Source organism: Haliotis cracherodii, unplaced genomic scaffold (genome assembly GCF_022045235.1).
Source record: "Haliotis cracherodii isolate W230 unplaced genomic scaffold, xgHalCrac1.p SCAF_6, whole genome shotgun sequence".
Lineage (NCBI taxonomy): Eukaryota > Metazoa > Mollusca > Gastropoda > Lepetellida > Haliotidae > Haliotis > Haliotis cracherodii.
The window spans coordinates 60,310,223-60,325,433 of NW_027266319.1; the positions used below are offsets into that span (position 1 = coordinate 60,310,223).

The 15,211-nt window shown below is 40.7% G+C and overlaps 1 protein-coding gene across 1 annotated transcript; it reads left to right on the forward strand.

The window, feature by feature from the left end:
* Positions 1 to 4,256: 4,256 nt before the first annotated feature.
* Positions 4,257 to 12,103, forward strand: LOC139445336 (prostaglandin reductase 1-like). The gene is made up of 9 exons (XM_071226465.1): positions 4,257 to 4,469; positions 6,342 to 6,387; positions 7,028 to 7,078; positions 7,478 to 7,663; positions 8,870 to 8,987; positions 9,465 to 9,617; positions 9,807 to 9,912; positions 11,019 to 11,137; positions 11,819 to 12,103. Exons 1-9 carry the CDS (start codon positions 4,364 to 4,366, stop codon positions 11,927 to 11,929), a joined length of 996 nt encoding a protein of 331 aa, XP_071082566.1. The 5' UTR covers positions 4,257 to 4,363; the 3' UTR covers positions 11,930 to 12,103.
* The last annotated feature ends 3,108 nt before the right edge of the window (positions 12,104 to 15,211 follow it).

Genomic DNA, 15,211 nt, shown 5'->3' on the forward strand with positions numbered 1-15,211 from the left:
GTAAGACAGGAACATGTGGAGGACGTGTAAGACAGGAACATGTGAAGGACGTGTAAGGCAGGAACATGTGAAGGACGTGTAAGACTTGAACATGTGAAGGACGTATAAGACTGGAACATGTAAAAGACGTATAAGGCAGGAACATGCAAAAGACGTGTAAGTCAGGAACATGCAAAGGACGTGTAAGTCAGGAACATGTAGAGGACGTGTAAGTCAGGAACATGTGAAGGACGTGTAAGTCAGGAACATGTGAAGGACGTGTAAGTCAGGAACATGTGAAGGACGTGTAAGACTGGAACATGTGAAAGACGTGTAAGTCAGGAACATGCAAAGGACGTGTAGGTCAGGAACATGTGAAGGACGTGTAAGTCAGGAAAATGTGAAGGACGTGTAAGTCAGGAACATGTGAAGGGCGTGTAAGTCAGAAACATGTGAAGGACGTGTAAGTCAGGAACATGTGAAGGACGTGTAAGACTGGAACATGTGAAAGACGTGTAAGTCAGGAACATGTGAAGGACGTGTAGGTCAGGAGCATGTGAAGGACGTGTAAGACAGGAACATGTGAAGGACTTGTAAGACAGGAACATGTGAAGGACGTGTAAGACTGAAACTGGTGGAGGACGTGTAAGACTTGAACTGGTGGAGGACGTGTAAGACAGGAACATGTGGAGGACGTGTAAGTCAGGAACATGTGAAGGACGTGTAAGACAGGAACACGTGAAGGACGTGTAAGTCAGGAACATGTGAAGGACGTGTAAGTCAGGAACATTTGAAGGACGTGTAAGACTGGAACATGTTAAAGACGTGTAAGTCAGGAACATGTGAAGAACGTGTAAGTCAGGAACATGTGAAGGACGTGTAAGTCAGGAACATGTGAAGGACGGGTAAGACTGGAACATGTGAAAGACGTGTAAGTCAGGAACATGTGAAGGACGTGTAGGGCAGGAGCATGTGAAGGACGTGTAAGACAGGAACATGTGAAGGACGTGTAAGTCAGGAACATGTGAAGGACGTGTAAGACAGGAACATGTGAAGGACGTGTAACGCAGGAACATGTGAAGGACGTGTAAGACAGAAACTGGTGGAGGACGTGTAAGACTGGAACATTTGAAGGACGTGTAAGTCAGGAACATGTGAAGGACGTGTAAGACAGGAACACGTGAAGGACGTGTAAGACAGGAACTGGTGGAGGGCGTGTAAGACAGGAACATGTGAAGGACGTGTAAGACAGGAACTGGTGGAGGGCGTGTAAGACAGGGACATGTGAAGGACGTGTAAGACAGGAACTGGTGAAGGACGTGTAAGACTGGAACATGTGAAGGACGTGTAAGACAGGAACATGTGAAGGACGTGTAAGGCAGGAAGATGTGAAGGACGTGTAAGACAGGAACTGGTGGAGGACGTGTAAGACAAGGACTGGTGGAGGACGTGTAAGACAGGAACATGTGAAGGACGTGTAAGTCAGGAACATGTGAAGGACGTGTAAGTCAGGAACATGTGAAGGACGTGTAAGTCAGGGACATGTGAAGGACGTGTAAGACAGGGACATGTGAAGGACGTGTAAGACAGGAACTGGTGAAGGACGTGTAAGTCAGGAACATGTGAAGGACGTGTAGGTCAGGAACATGTGAAGGACGTGTAAGTCAGGAACATGTGAAGGACGTGTAAGTCAGGAACATGTGAAGGACGTGTAAGACTGGAACATGTGAAAGACGTGTAAGTCAGGAACATGTGAAGGACGTGTAAGACTGGAACATGTGAAAGACTTGTAAGACAGGGACATGTGAAAGATGTGTAAGATAGGAACATGTGAAGGACGTGTAAGACTTGAACATGTGAAAGACGTGTAAGTCAGGAACATGTGAAGGACGTATAAGTCAGGAACATGTGAAGGACGTGTAACGCAGGAACATGTGAAGGACGTGTAAGACAGGAACTGGTGGAGGATGTGTAAGACTGGAACATGTGAAGGACGTGTAAGGCAGGAACATGTGAAGGACGTTTAAGACAGGAACTGGTGGAGGACGTGTAAGACAGGGACATGTGAAGGACGTGTAAGACAGGAACTGGTGAAGGACGTGTAAGACTGGAACATGTGAAGGACGTGTAAGACAGGAACATGTGAAGGACGTGTAAGGCAGGAACATGTGAAGGACGTGTAAGACAGGAACATGTGAAGGACGTGTAAGACAGGAACTGGTGAAGGACGTGTAAGACAGGAACTGGTGAAGGACGTGTAAGACTGGAACATGTGAAGGACGTGTAAGACAGGAACATGTGAAGGACGTGTAAGACAGGAACATGTGAAGGACGTGTAAGACAGGGACTGGTGGAGGACGTGTAAGACAGGAACATGTGAAGGACGTGTAAGACAGGGACATGTGAAGGACGTGTAAGACAGGGACATGTGAAGGACGTGTAAGACAGGAACTGGTGAAGGACGTGTAAGACTGGAATATGTGAAGGACGTGTAAGACAGGAACATGTGAAGGACGTGTAAGTCAGGAACATGTGAAGGACGTGTAAGTCAGGAACATGTGAAGGACGTGTAAGACTGGAACATGTGAAAGACTTGTAAGACAGGGAGATGTGAAAGATGTGTAAGAGAGGAACATGTGAAGGACGTGTAAGACTGGAACATGTGAAAGACGTGTAAGTCAGGAACATGTGAAGGACGTATAAGTCAGGAACATGTGAAGGACGTGTAAGGCAGGAACATGTGAAGGACGTGTAAGACTGGAACATGTGAAAGACGTGTAAGTCAGGAACATGCAAAGGACGTGTAGGTCAGGAGCATGTGAAGGACGTGTAAGGCAGGAAGATGTGAAGGACGTGTAAGACAGGAACTGGTGGAGGACGTGTAAGACAGGGACTGGTGGAGGACGTGTAAGACAGGAACATGTGAAGGACGTTTAAGACAGGGACATGTGAAGGACGTGTAAGACAGGAACTGGTGAAGGACGTGTAAGACTGGAATATGTGAAGGACGTGTAAGACAGGAACATGTGAAGGACGTGTAAGTCAGGAACATGTGAAGGACGTGTAAGTCAGGAACATGTGAAGGACGTGTAAGACTGGAACATGTGAAAGACTTGTAAGACAGGGAGATGTGAAAGATGTGTAAGATAGGAACATGTGAAGGACGTGTAAGACTGGAACATGTGAAAGACGTGTAAGTCAGGAACATGTGAAGGACGTATAAGTCAGGAACATGTGAAGGACGTGTAAGGCAGGAACATGTGAAGGACGTGTAAGACTGGAACATGTGAAAGACGTGTAAGTCAGAAACATGCAAAGGACGTGTAGGTCAGGAGCATGTGAAGGACGTGTAAGGCAGGAACATGTGAAGGACTTGTAAGACAGGAACATGTGAAGGACGTGTAAGACAGGAACATGTAAAGGACATGTAAGACTGGAACATGTGAAGGACTTGTAAGACTGGAACATGTGAAGGACGTGTAAGACAGGAACATGTGAAGGACGCTCATTGCGTATTTCTTGTTTATTGTTTATCTGTTGTGCTTTAAACGTTCCGGGACAGTGATGCCGATGTTGTCCTTGATTTTCCCCAAAGAGCTAACTCCCCATCAACATAGGGGTTAACAGTACCATACCACTGCAGGTTTCACCAACACACCAAACGTTAGCCCTCCACGACCCTCTGGCTTCCTCGCCACACCAAGCTGGCAAACCGTGATGCACAACTCAAGTCCAGTCCAGTCCGATTAACTACGGTTATAACGAACTCAAAGGGATAACTGAATTTAGTTCGATATAACCGTATTTCGTTATAAGAATATATACAGGATATATATAGCAAATGGCCGCGACCAAAAATATGTTTTTTACATCCTTCGGTTCGTTATAAGCGTGTTTGTTATAAACGTAGTTTACAGTATGTCAGACAGCTGCGTACCGCCAACACAGCGACCACCACACAACCACATTTGATTTCAGACGTTCAACTATCCATTATAGCAAGCAAGTACATGTACAGAATATCATGCACCCGCATTATCTCGAGCTCAGCGTTGAAATCAACCCAGGAATATATTACCTGACCGCAGTTCGAAAATATAGGCAATAAAAACTAGGCCTTGAGAAGCATATTATTATCCATTTAGAACCCAGCTCATTGCGTTTCAGGCTGCTATAGATAACCTCTTCGCGTCACTGCCTTACGCAAACAATGCAGACTGTTGAACAACTTATACATACCTGCCAAAGACCTTTGTCCGCATTTGTTGGTAGCCGACCAAAGAGACCGAACATATCGGTATCACTGCTGTGTCAACCCCTAGCGTCGTACGTATACATAGCTGAAGGATCACAGGTAAAAAAATATAAGCAGGCTGACGTCAATATGGTTAAGGCAAAGAAGTGGATTCTTGCAACAAAGTTTGATGGGGAGCCAAAAAACTCCAACTTCAAGCTTGAAGAAGAGGACCTGCCTGCATTGAAAGATGGAGGTGAGAATATAGTGTAGTGATAGACTTGAGATCTCCCACCGCACCGTTATTACGCCATACACAGCACTTGGTTAGGGTATAGTTGACTGGCTAAGGTGCATTGAAAGAAGGTGCCTGATGATGTTATAGAAAAGTCCCATGTCATTCGTTGCCGCCGCTGTTTTGGATTACCAAATGTAGTATTCATGTCATTCAATGCCACCGCTGTTGCCTATACTTTGATTCATCACTAGCAAATTTCGCCACTTGATCACGGGGAACGATGTGTCCCACTACCCTTATCTAAGCTATTCTAGGTGGAATATTTTCTCTGGTACTGCTTCATGCACCTTGCTTGGATTCCATTATAACATACCGTTGTCATGTTGTTTGAATATTGCACAAAACGTACTCACTCACTCTTCTATGACTACTCACTCACTCATTCACTCACTCGGATCACTGATTTTTAAGACTTAGGACTGAAAATATGACCTGGCTGGATCCGGTTACAAATACACCCACATAACGTCCACTCCTGGGCCCACTTGCACAAAGCGATCTTAGCGCTACAACTATTGTAAGCCTATGTTAAAGTATTGGAGTTACGATCATCTTAGCGCTAAGATCGCTTTGTGCAAGTGGGTCCTGGGCCCACTTGCACAAAGCGATCTTAGCGCTACGACTATTGTAAGCCTATGTTAAAGTATGGAGTTACGATCATCTTAGCGTTAAGATCGCTTTGTGCAAGTGGGCCCTGGTGTGTGTGGCCCGTACAACGCTACACCCAAGTCCGTGGTGACCCAGTTAGAAGGCTTAGGGACTCGCTTCACGTTGACAGACAAATAGCTGATCGTCCCAGTTTCTGCTTCAGGCTAGTTATCTACCAAGGACACGGCTAAACCCCTTCATTCAAGTGCAATTCAAGTTAGCCGAAAGCTAGTGTATATAAAGCACTGGATATAGGGCACGTTGATTCAAAACAGCAAGTCATCCTGGTAATTTCACCGTCCATTTGTGGGTAGATTATAAAAGTTGGGGGCTGTTATATCAATTGCGTGTGCGTGTGTGTGTGTGTGTGTGTGTGTGTGTAAACATTCTAGGACATGCACGAAACTATTTTAGCGTGTCCAATTATTTATATATATTTTTTTTTTATCTTATATTAAAAAAAAACCCTGAAAGAAAAGAGGACATAAATTAAATAAAAATCGGATCTGAAGAAGGAATATCAGGCAAAAGGAAGAGAATGTTTAGAGGTCAACATCTTTATTATGAGGAGCACAACGTTTCAGAGTATATACTCACTCCTTCATCTGATCGGGAATTGGTTATGACATCAAACTCTGAGATATATTTGTATGTTCTCTACCAACAAACCAACTGTAAAATGTGTTTTTTTTTAAATTAAGATATAAACATGTAGTAACTGCAACTTTGCATTTGTAACCTATAATTGTGTGTATAATTATTTACATATGCTTACCGACAACGACTGAAACAAATACCATCTTTTGAAAATTAACTTCCGCGGTGATGCGGCTTACAAATCGGCTGTTTCAATCAGAGGGGGTTTCTTGTGATTTGACAACCTCTGAATGACCAGTCAGAATAGAGTAATTTTCAAGAATACAGATTCAACGAGGAAGCTAACGCTTACAAATGTATGATGACCTTTAGCATAGATATCTTATGCTTATGGATATGATTTCTTATGGTTATGTTAGTGAAAAAACGTGTGAAGGAGGGCTGGGAAAGTTTGGAAGACAGTTTATATCGGCATTTCAAATAACATTGGAGAGAAATAGTCCCGTTTGTGTAATGTGTTTCTGGGACTAACATCATCATTTAACGGTGTAACTATACATGCATATTGTTTATATGCTGTTTCAGAATTCATCTGTGATGCAGTATATCTCAGTGTGGATCCATACATGAGGTAAGATCGATGTTGGAGGTTTTTTTGTCAAAATGGTTTTATTAAATTTGATGTGAGGTGAGTTGAGGTGAGATGGGGTTTAACGTCGCCTCCAAGATCACTGCACTTATATAGCGACGTGCATGTACGTGTGTGTGTTTGCGTGGCTGCTTGTACTAGTCCGGACTGATGCCGATTTATAGTGCTAGCTCACTGAGATACCATGCCACAGTTTTACATGAATACCCCACTCAGGCACAGTATACTGACTCCGAGCCGACCTGTCCTTGTTTTAGCCCCTTAATGCCGAGCGCCACACAGGGTAACAACAAGTACCATATTTTAACGTCTTTTGGTATGACGCGGTCGGGGATCGAACCCTGGACCTTCCGCTCTCCGGGCGGACGCTCTACCACTAGACCACGGAGGCGGCCCAATAAATTGGATGTGAACTACTGTGATTGTTATTAGGCCATTTGCTTTGAAAACTCGAAGCTACAGGGTGGAGCTCTGACATAACGTCTCACATGCATAGTCTGTTGTTGTGCTGAAACAGTGCAGTCCAACAAACTTTGGGCTGGTACTACTGCAAGCGCATGTGGCTCAACGTGAAAAACATTTAACACCTCAGACAGTGTTGTTGGTTCCACTGCTTTTTCAGGGTCCATACTTTCCCTGTTGGGATGTGTGTCATCGGCGAACAGGTAGCAAGGTAAGGACTATGGTGATATCTACCAACCAGTTTTTTAATACTTTTGAATTTTAATCACCATAATTATGTACTATTATAGATTACTATTATACTGATTATACTGATTCAGATTACTATTATACTGATTCAAATTGTATCCAATTTACATCCTTTTAACAAGTGCTAATAATATACTTTTACAGATATGTTCTATGTTTATCTATCATGATTTACCGCCCTGAAGTAGCACCCCCTTAAAGAAACCGATATTTGATTCACTATATTTACATGCACAAAGATTACTTTTATACATATATATATATATTATATATTGTAATGCATAGTGTATATGTCATATTTTCCTACAAACCGATCAGATGTCAGTTTAGACAGAGTTCACGTTTTTGTGCTTTTTCCTAGGGTGACAGAGAGTAAAAGCAAGGACTACCCCGTAGGGCGCCTGGTCCAGTTGTATGCGGGGTGGCGTTCACGTACACTGGTCGACCCTACAAAACCAAAAGACATGGAAGCCATACAGCTCCTCAAAGTGCCAGATCTTGGAACACTGGAGCCATCTCTCGCACTGGGAATCCTGGGCATGCCAGGGTAGGTGCTCTCATCAACAGTGATTTAGGTGTAGTGTAAGTGATGTAAGTAAATCAAGTGTGATGTTAGTAAATTAAGCATGATGTTAGTAAATTAAGTATGATGTTAGTAAATTAAGTATGATGTTAGTAAATTAAGTATGATGTAAATTAAGTGTGATGTTAGTAAATTAAGTATGATGTTAGTAAATTAAGCATGATGTAAGTAAATTAAGTATCATGTAAATTAAGTGTGATGTTAGTAAATCAAGTATGATGTTAGTAAATTAAGTATGATGTAAATTAAGTGTGATGTTAGTAAATTAAGTATGATGTTAGTAAATTAAGTGTGATGTTAGTAAATTAAGTATCATGTAAATTAAGTGTGATGTTAGTAAATTAAGTATGATGTTAGTAAATTAAGTATGATGTTAGTAAATAAAGTATTATGTTAGTAAATTAAGTATGATGTAAGTAAATTAAGTATGATGTTAGTAAATTAAGTATGATGTTAGTAAATAAAGTATAATGTTAGTAAATTAAGTATGATGTAAGTAAAGTAAGTATAATGTTAGTAAATTAAGCATGATGTAAGTAAATGAAATGTGTTGTAAGTAAATTAAGTGTGTTGTAAGTAAATTAAGTATGATGTTAGTAAATTAAGTATGATGTAAGTAAATTAAGTATGATGTTAGTAAATTATGTATGATGTTTGTAAATTTTGTATGATGTTAGTAAATAAAGTATAATGTTAGTAAATTAAGTATGATGTAAGTAAAGTAAGTATAATGTTAGTAAATTAAGTATGATGTTAGTAAATTAAGTATGATGTAAGTAAATTAAGTATGAGGTTAGTAAATTAAGTATGATGTTAGTAAATTACGTATGATGTAAGTAAATTGAATATGATGTTAGTAAATCAAGTGTGATGTAAGTTAATTAAGTGTGATGTCAGTATTGGAAGTAATGCCCGTGAAGTAGATGCGATGTCAATGAATTAGGTGTTAACAATGAGTGAGTGGGTGAATGTTTTTAACGCCAGTCAGCAATATCCCAACTAAATCACACCAGCCTGTTAAAATAGAGTCTTGACAAACCAGTGGTTGATATTATGAGAACGAGTATGTCGGCTAGTAGATATCAATGAATTTGCAGCTTCGATTTTTGTGAGATTTTGTGGATGTCCCTAGGTTTTGACATTTTGATTTATGCCACTGCATCACTTCAGGATGACGGCCTATTTCGGGTTCCTGGAGATCTGCCAGCCTAAGGTTGGGGAGACTGTGTTGGTCAACGGTGCAGCGGGGGCAGTGGGCAGTGCTGTGGGACAGATCGCCAAGATCAAGGTGAGAACATAACACATATCACATAATGAATACGCCAGTGATGGTCGCCACTTACAAGTAGTAAAGTACGGTTATAACGAACTCAAAGGGACTACTAATTTTAGTTCGTTATAACCGTAGTTCGTTATAAGCATATATACAGCATAACTACAGCAAATAGTCGGGACCAAAAAGTAAGTTCGTTATATCCGTCAGTTCGTTATAAGCGTGTTCGTTATAACCGTAGTTTACTGTAATTCATTTTACTAGGACACTATCACTTGGGACCAATGATCAATTCACTCAAAAGAAGGGGTGAAGTTGTGATGAAGCAACTCACTATGTCACGATGTAGTTGCTAGTAGTTAACTACAGTTGATTGTACTTGTACCCGGCAACTTATAACCAAAAACTCTCAGAATGCATATGTGATGCTGCAAAAACTGTTATTGTTGACTTACTTTTCGGAAAACAGATTGTTTCAATTCCATTTCACAGGGTTGCAAGGTGATTGGCTTTGCTGGATCAAAGGAGAAATGTGATTGGGTAAAGAGTCTTGGATTTGATCACGTGTTCAACTACAAGGAAGCAGACATCAGCAAGTCCTTGAAAGAGGCGGCCCCTGATGGAATTGACTGCTATTTTGATAATGTACGTACAACACCCATTTCATTCGAAAACTTACCAGTGCCAAAGTTGGGCACTGATTTGGCATTTGGAGACCAGGGCTGTTTATAATTAGATCTGTTAGATGGAAGCAATGGGGCTGTAGACTATCTGCAAGTTGCACAGCGACGGGATTAGTAACTAAAGACTTACAACCATCATAAACTTTTGCAGGTTGGGGGAGATTTCACCGCTAAAGCACTTCAACACATGAATCTGTTTGGTAGAATTTCCATTTGTGGTGGTATCTCAATCTACAATGCCACAAAACCACCACTCAGTAAGTATTTATCGAGTAATACATCCATGAACTTTCCTCTTCATTTGTTAAATGATAAATATATGCACCTAGATATAGCTGTATACGTGTATCGTGTTATCGAGGTGGTATTTTTTTATCATACTTAATGAATACGCAATATCATTTCTCATGTTTAGGCTGCTTGTTTATTGTGTATTGAATAGCTTCAGTGTTATCCGATAATTATCGATTCTCCAAGATATATACGGTTTCTATATGAAATCCATATTCTATGCTAGCTAACTTTAAGCATTATTCATTTATCTATTTATTGTATATTATAAAGCTTTGGTGCTATTCGATATTACCTACATTTATTTGTTTACCGTGTGCTATATTGCAACAAAAAAGTCGATAAAAGTGAGATTTGAGGAGATCACACAAAAAACTACATTTCCTACAAGGCTCCTTCTTTCTTCTGTACATCCATGTGTGTATTGAGTGTGTTCAGCCCTAGGTCGATAAAGTGAGATTTAAGGAGATAACACAAAAAACTACATTTCCTACAAGGCTCCTTCTTTCTTCTGTACATCCATGTGTGTATTGTGTGTGTTCAGCTCCAGGTCGATAAAGTGAGATATAATGAGATAACACAAAAAACTACATTTCCTACAAGGCTCCTACTTTCTTCTGTACATCCATGTGTGTATTGTGTGTGTTCAGCTCCAGGTCGATAAAGTGAGATATAAAAAGATAACACAAAACTACATTTCCTACAAGGCTCCTACTTTCTTCTATACATCCATGTGTGTATTGTGTGTGTTCAGCTCCAGGTCGATAAAGTGAGATATAATGAGATAACACAAAAAACTACATTTCCTACAAGGCTCCTTCTTTCTTCTGTACATCCATGTGTGTATTGAGTGTGTTCAGCTCCAGGTCGATAAAGTGAGATTTAAGGAGATAAAACAAAAAACTACATTTCCTACAAGGCTCCTTCTTTCTTCTGTACATCCATGTGTGTATTGAGTGTGTTCAGCTCCAGGTCGATAAAGTGAGATATAAAAAAGATAACCCAAAACTACATTTCCTACAAGGCTCCTATTTTCGTTTGTACCTCCATGTGTGTTTTGTGTCTGTTCCAGCTCCAGATCCGTTCATGACGATCTTATCCAAACAACTTAAAGTGGAAGGTTTCATGGTGACACGATGGTTGGCAAAATATCCGGAGGGCAAAGCTGAAATGAAAAAAGGGATAGACGAAGTGAGTACTTAACAGCTGGAGTACCAATTCAACAAAATGAAAACTCAAAGTACAATTCCAGTCACTGAACAATACATTAACCATTATTCAGAAGAATCCCCACAGACATTGTAGTCAAACACCTTTTGTCTCTAAATAGATGTTTTACGAGACAAGTGTATTCATATAGATCCGGTTGTCTCGAAGGTCCATCCACAGTGAAAAAAATCAATTACCGTATCATTTAACTTTATGGCTCGCAAACGTTCTTGCCTTATTTTGACACTACGGCAGTCTCGAAATGTGAATAACATGGTAATTAATTCTTTCCATTGTGTCTACGACTTCGTGTTGATGCGGTTTCACATGTAAAACAATATTTTTTGACCTACACTCCTTTCGGGGATTATAGTAGGTCATATCCTTTATTAAACTTTAATCAAGATTCTCAATACTTGAAAACAAAGAGATATCTGATCACTTTCATAGAGCTTGTTTTACTTTGTATACTATTCCAGGACATGATCAAATACAGAGAGACGGTCAAAGATGGTTTCGAAAAATACCTGTATATGTAGCAATGTCCAACGAAAAAAAATATTTTACGTGTCAGTCGCTATCGTCTCTCGTAAACAGGACAGCGTGGTCCTTCAACGCAGCACACCTTCCCTTGTGACTTATTTGCATTGTATTCTATTCCAGGGCAAGATCAAGTACAGAGAGACGATCAAAGATGGTTTCGAGAACATGCCCCAGATCTTCATGTCTTTGTTGAAAGGAGCCAACATCGGGAAGATGATCGTTAAAGCCTAGACCAATTATTTGATAACTGGGTGTTATCATTTCATGCCGCTTTAGATCAGTTTGAGCACGACTGCACCTTCGTGGCATTCCTACTTATGCTGATATCTTGTAGATGTAGTGTTTCGTGAAATGTACACTGCTCGTGAGGATGGATGCATTATTGTACTAGGCAGCTGAATGCCTGTGTACATATGCGGTATCAACATACCATACACTCTGTCCAATAACATATACTGCTCAAACGAAATGGGCATTTCAAGCCATGACAGATTAGTAATATTAAACAATTGGGTGTTCATTAACTTCTTCACAGTAGTTGATATATGAGTTCTTACATAGACTATGATAGTTTTCTTTGCTGTCCACTATATTATGTTCGCAATCAGTAATTCAGATACGTCACCTAATTTGTCTTTAGGGGCGGTCGGGTAGCCTAGTGGTTAAAGCGTTCGCTCGTCAAGCCGAAGACCCGGTTCGATTCCCGACATGGGTACAATGTGTGAAGCCCATTTCTGGTGTCCCCCGCCGTGATATTGCTGGAATATTGCTAAAAGCGGCGTAAAAACATACTCACTCACTCACTCACTGAAGCCTAGACCAGCCATTTGATCCCCGACTGTTGGCATTTCCTTCCGCATCAATTCGTACGCACTTCAGTGTCAGTGAAGTGTGCAAATACTCGATATATCCATCATTGTGATATTGTAGCTGTGTGATATTGTTGTGGAGATTTGTAACTCGATAAACATTAACAAGATCAACATTCCATCATATCACGATGGAAAGAAAACCTTGTTTTTTCGTTTATTGTTTGAAATAAAGAGGTATCTGTAATAAACAATTACGTTCAAAATAAACGTATATCTAACTCTGAAATTTCTGAGTTTCATATAGAATGTGATAGCTTTATGTGTTTTCCTCTGTTTCTTATGACGGAATCATCTAATTTATCAAAGTCGACGCAAATAGGGGTTTCATGTATATAGTGACACCACATTCCGATCCGAGGGAAACGCAGCGGTAGGCTAACTTTTTTCAGTTGGATTCATCATTTCTATCAGTCCGCTTGTTCACTCTGCGTTCATTAGTCATCCACTGGCTTCCATTTATCTTAATCAGCCCTCTGTGTCCATCAATCATTTACTGTATAAACATTGATGTTAATAAGCATATAAACCTATGCTGTTTAGCACTATTCATTACTTGCTTGATAAAGGTGTTAGGATCTACACCGAAACGTCGCACTAATTGTAATAAAGAAGTTGTTCATCCATAGAACTCGTCTTACTTCAGCGGTAGCCTAGCCTCGTTGTTAAAGCGTCTTGCTCGAGTTCTACAATGTGATCAGTGAATGGACTTCTTGTGATATCGCAAGAGTATTGCTGCAAACAGAGAAGAACCATACCCCGGTCATTTGACATTTCTGAAACAAATGACTTCAGTGAAACAAACCAGAGATGAAAATAAGTGTACATTTTTTCCAATTTTGATTATAAACGCGTCTTGTATGTTAAGTGTGACCTACTACTCAGGTAACCTACGTGCACCTGTGTTAACCATATCAACTAGTTGAATTCTCGATGACCAGAATAATTGTGTGCATTGATCTTGAAGTCCTCCTTGGTGTTGAAAAATGATCGATAACACGTATACCCTTCTTGTGAGGTTTTAGTACAAGGAGTGTGAGTGAGCAGGTATGGTTTACGTCGATTTTTAAGCAATATTTACAAAAAAATATTTTGAGCAATACTCCAGCTATATTACGGAGACACTAAGGAAGGACGAAATGTACAAATTGTACCAATGAATGGATTCGAACACGGGTCTTCGGTGTGGCAACTGTTTTAACCACTCGGCTTGCCCGGGGCTCTCAGGGGCTACCGGGTCCGGGTCTGTTGTTCAGACTGGACTTACTATGAAAAGGGTGTTTTCATATTAGCAGCACATACGGTACAAGTGTCGCATTATAATATGTTTTATGCTATCGGCGATATATAAATATAGTTTATATTCAAAGTATATATGCCATCTCAGACGTAGTGAGAAGTACTTCACTGTTTTAGAGAGAAGAAATCCACCAACTACGTAAACACGAAACAAGTAGATCAGGCGTAACACGGGAATGACGTTTGACGTATGAGTGACGTATAAGTTAGAAAATGTATGATATTTAAACCAGTGTAGAGCAAGTGGTATTGTGACCGTCTCTGATTCGCCCTGATTATGATGCTTGGTTTTTCAGTACAAGCCACTGTAGGTATCGCCAAGAAGGTAAACATTTACCCTGCATTACTTTCGGCTTTCTTACCACAGCAAGCTGACACGCCATGCTATATAACTGAAGTACAGTCCAACGCGGGGTGACAATTCACTCTTTCAATATTTGTCAGCCGCATAGGATCTTTTTGTATATTTGTTGTTTAACGCCGCACTCAGCAATATTCCAGCTATATGATGGCGGTCTGTTAATAACCAGACATTCCAGTGATTGATATCATGAACATACGATCCACGCAGCTGAGATACGATGACATGCAACAACCCAGTCAGCAAGCCTGACCACTCGATCCCGTTAGGTGAGGTTGAAACATTAAACGATTGTTCACCACACAGAACGCTTAACACCAGCAAAGGAATTGTGAGAGACCTGGTTCGATTGTTCACGAACACGAAGGAAATGGTTATTGTCTCAGAAATGAGTCAATTCACCAAAACGATTCACCAACCGTAAAATTTCGGAAACCTTTCAAACAAACACCGAACCCTTTTCACATTCGCCTCCGAATGCTCCAAAGTCAATAAAGGCTACTGCAATATTAATGATACACATACATACACAAATGCCACACGTACTGCAAATTATTCCAGTTATATCACGGCGTGTCAGCTTAATGTGGCAGGAAAGCCCGAAGTGATGCAGGTCTCAGACGTTTACCACTTCGGTGAAACCCGCGGCACCTTAGACGACTGGGCCACCCCCCCCCCATCCCCCCCCCCCCCCCCCCCCCCAAAAAAAAAAAAAAGAATAAGAAAAAAGTGCACCAACTGATCAGGACGTCACTCATCCTTCTCCAAAGACTGTCCCATCACGAAGCAAAACATGGAAAACCATAAAATTAAATTCACAAGAAAATAGTTTTGATGATGCTAAAAAGCTTTACAAAAGACAGAATCAAACGAAACGTATGCTTCCATCACCAGGATCACAAAACAACCCCAAAAGAACCCACTACACCTGCAACCACTTTGTCCATCACCTGCCAAACAGACTTGACATGGGTGAGCACGATA

Coding starts and splice junctions, on each gene's coding strand:
- LOC139445336 (XM_071226465.1), top strand. CDS start 4,364: ATGGTTAAGGCAAAGAAGTGGATTCTTGCAACAAAGTTTGATGGGGAG. Junction 4,470..6,341: donor GCCTGCATTGAAAGATGGAG/GTGAGAATATAG, acceptor ATGCTGTTTCAG/AATTCATCTGTGATGCAGTA. Junction 6,388..7,027: donor AGTGTGGATCCATACATGAG/GTAAGATCGATG, acceptor CTGCTTTTTCAG/GGTCCATACTTTCCCTGTTG.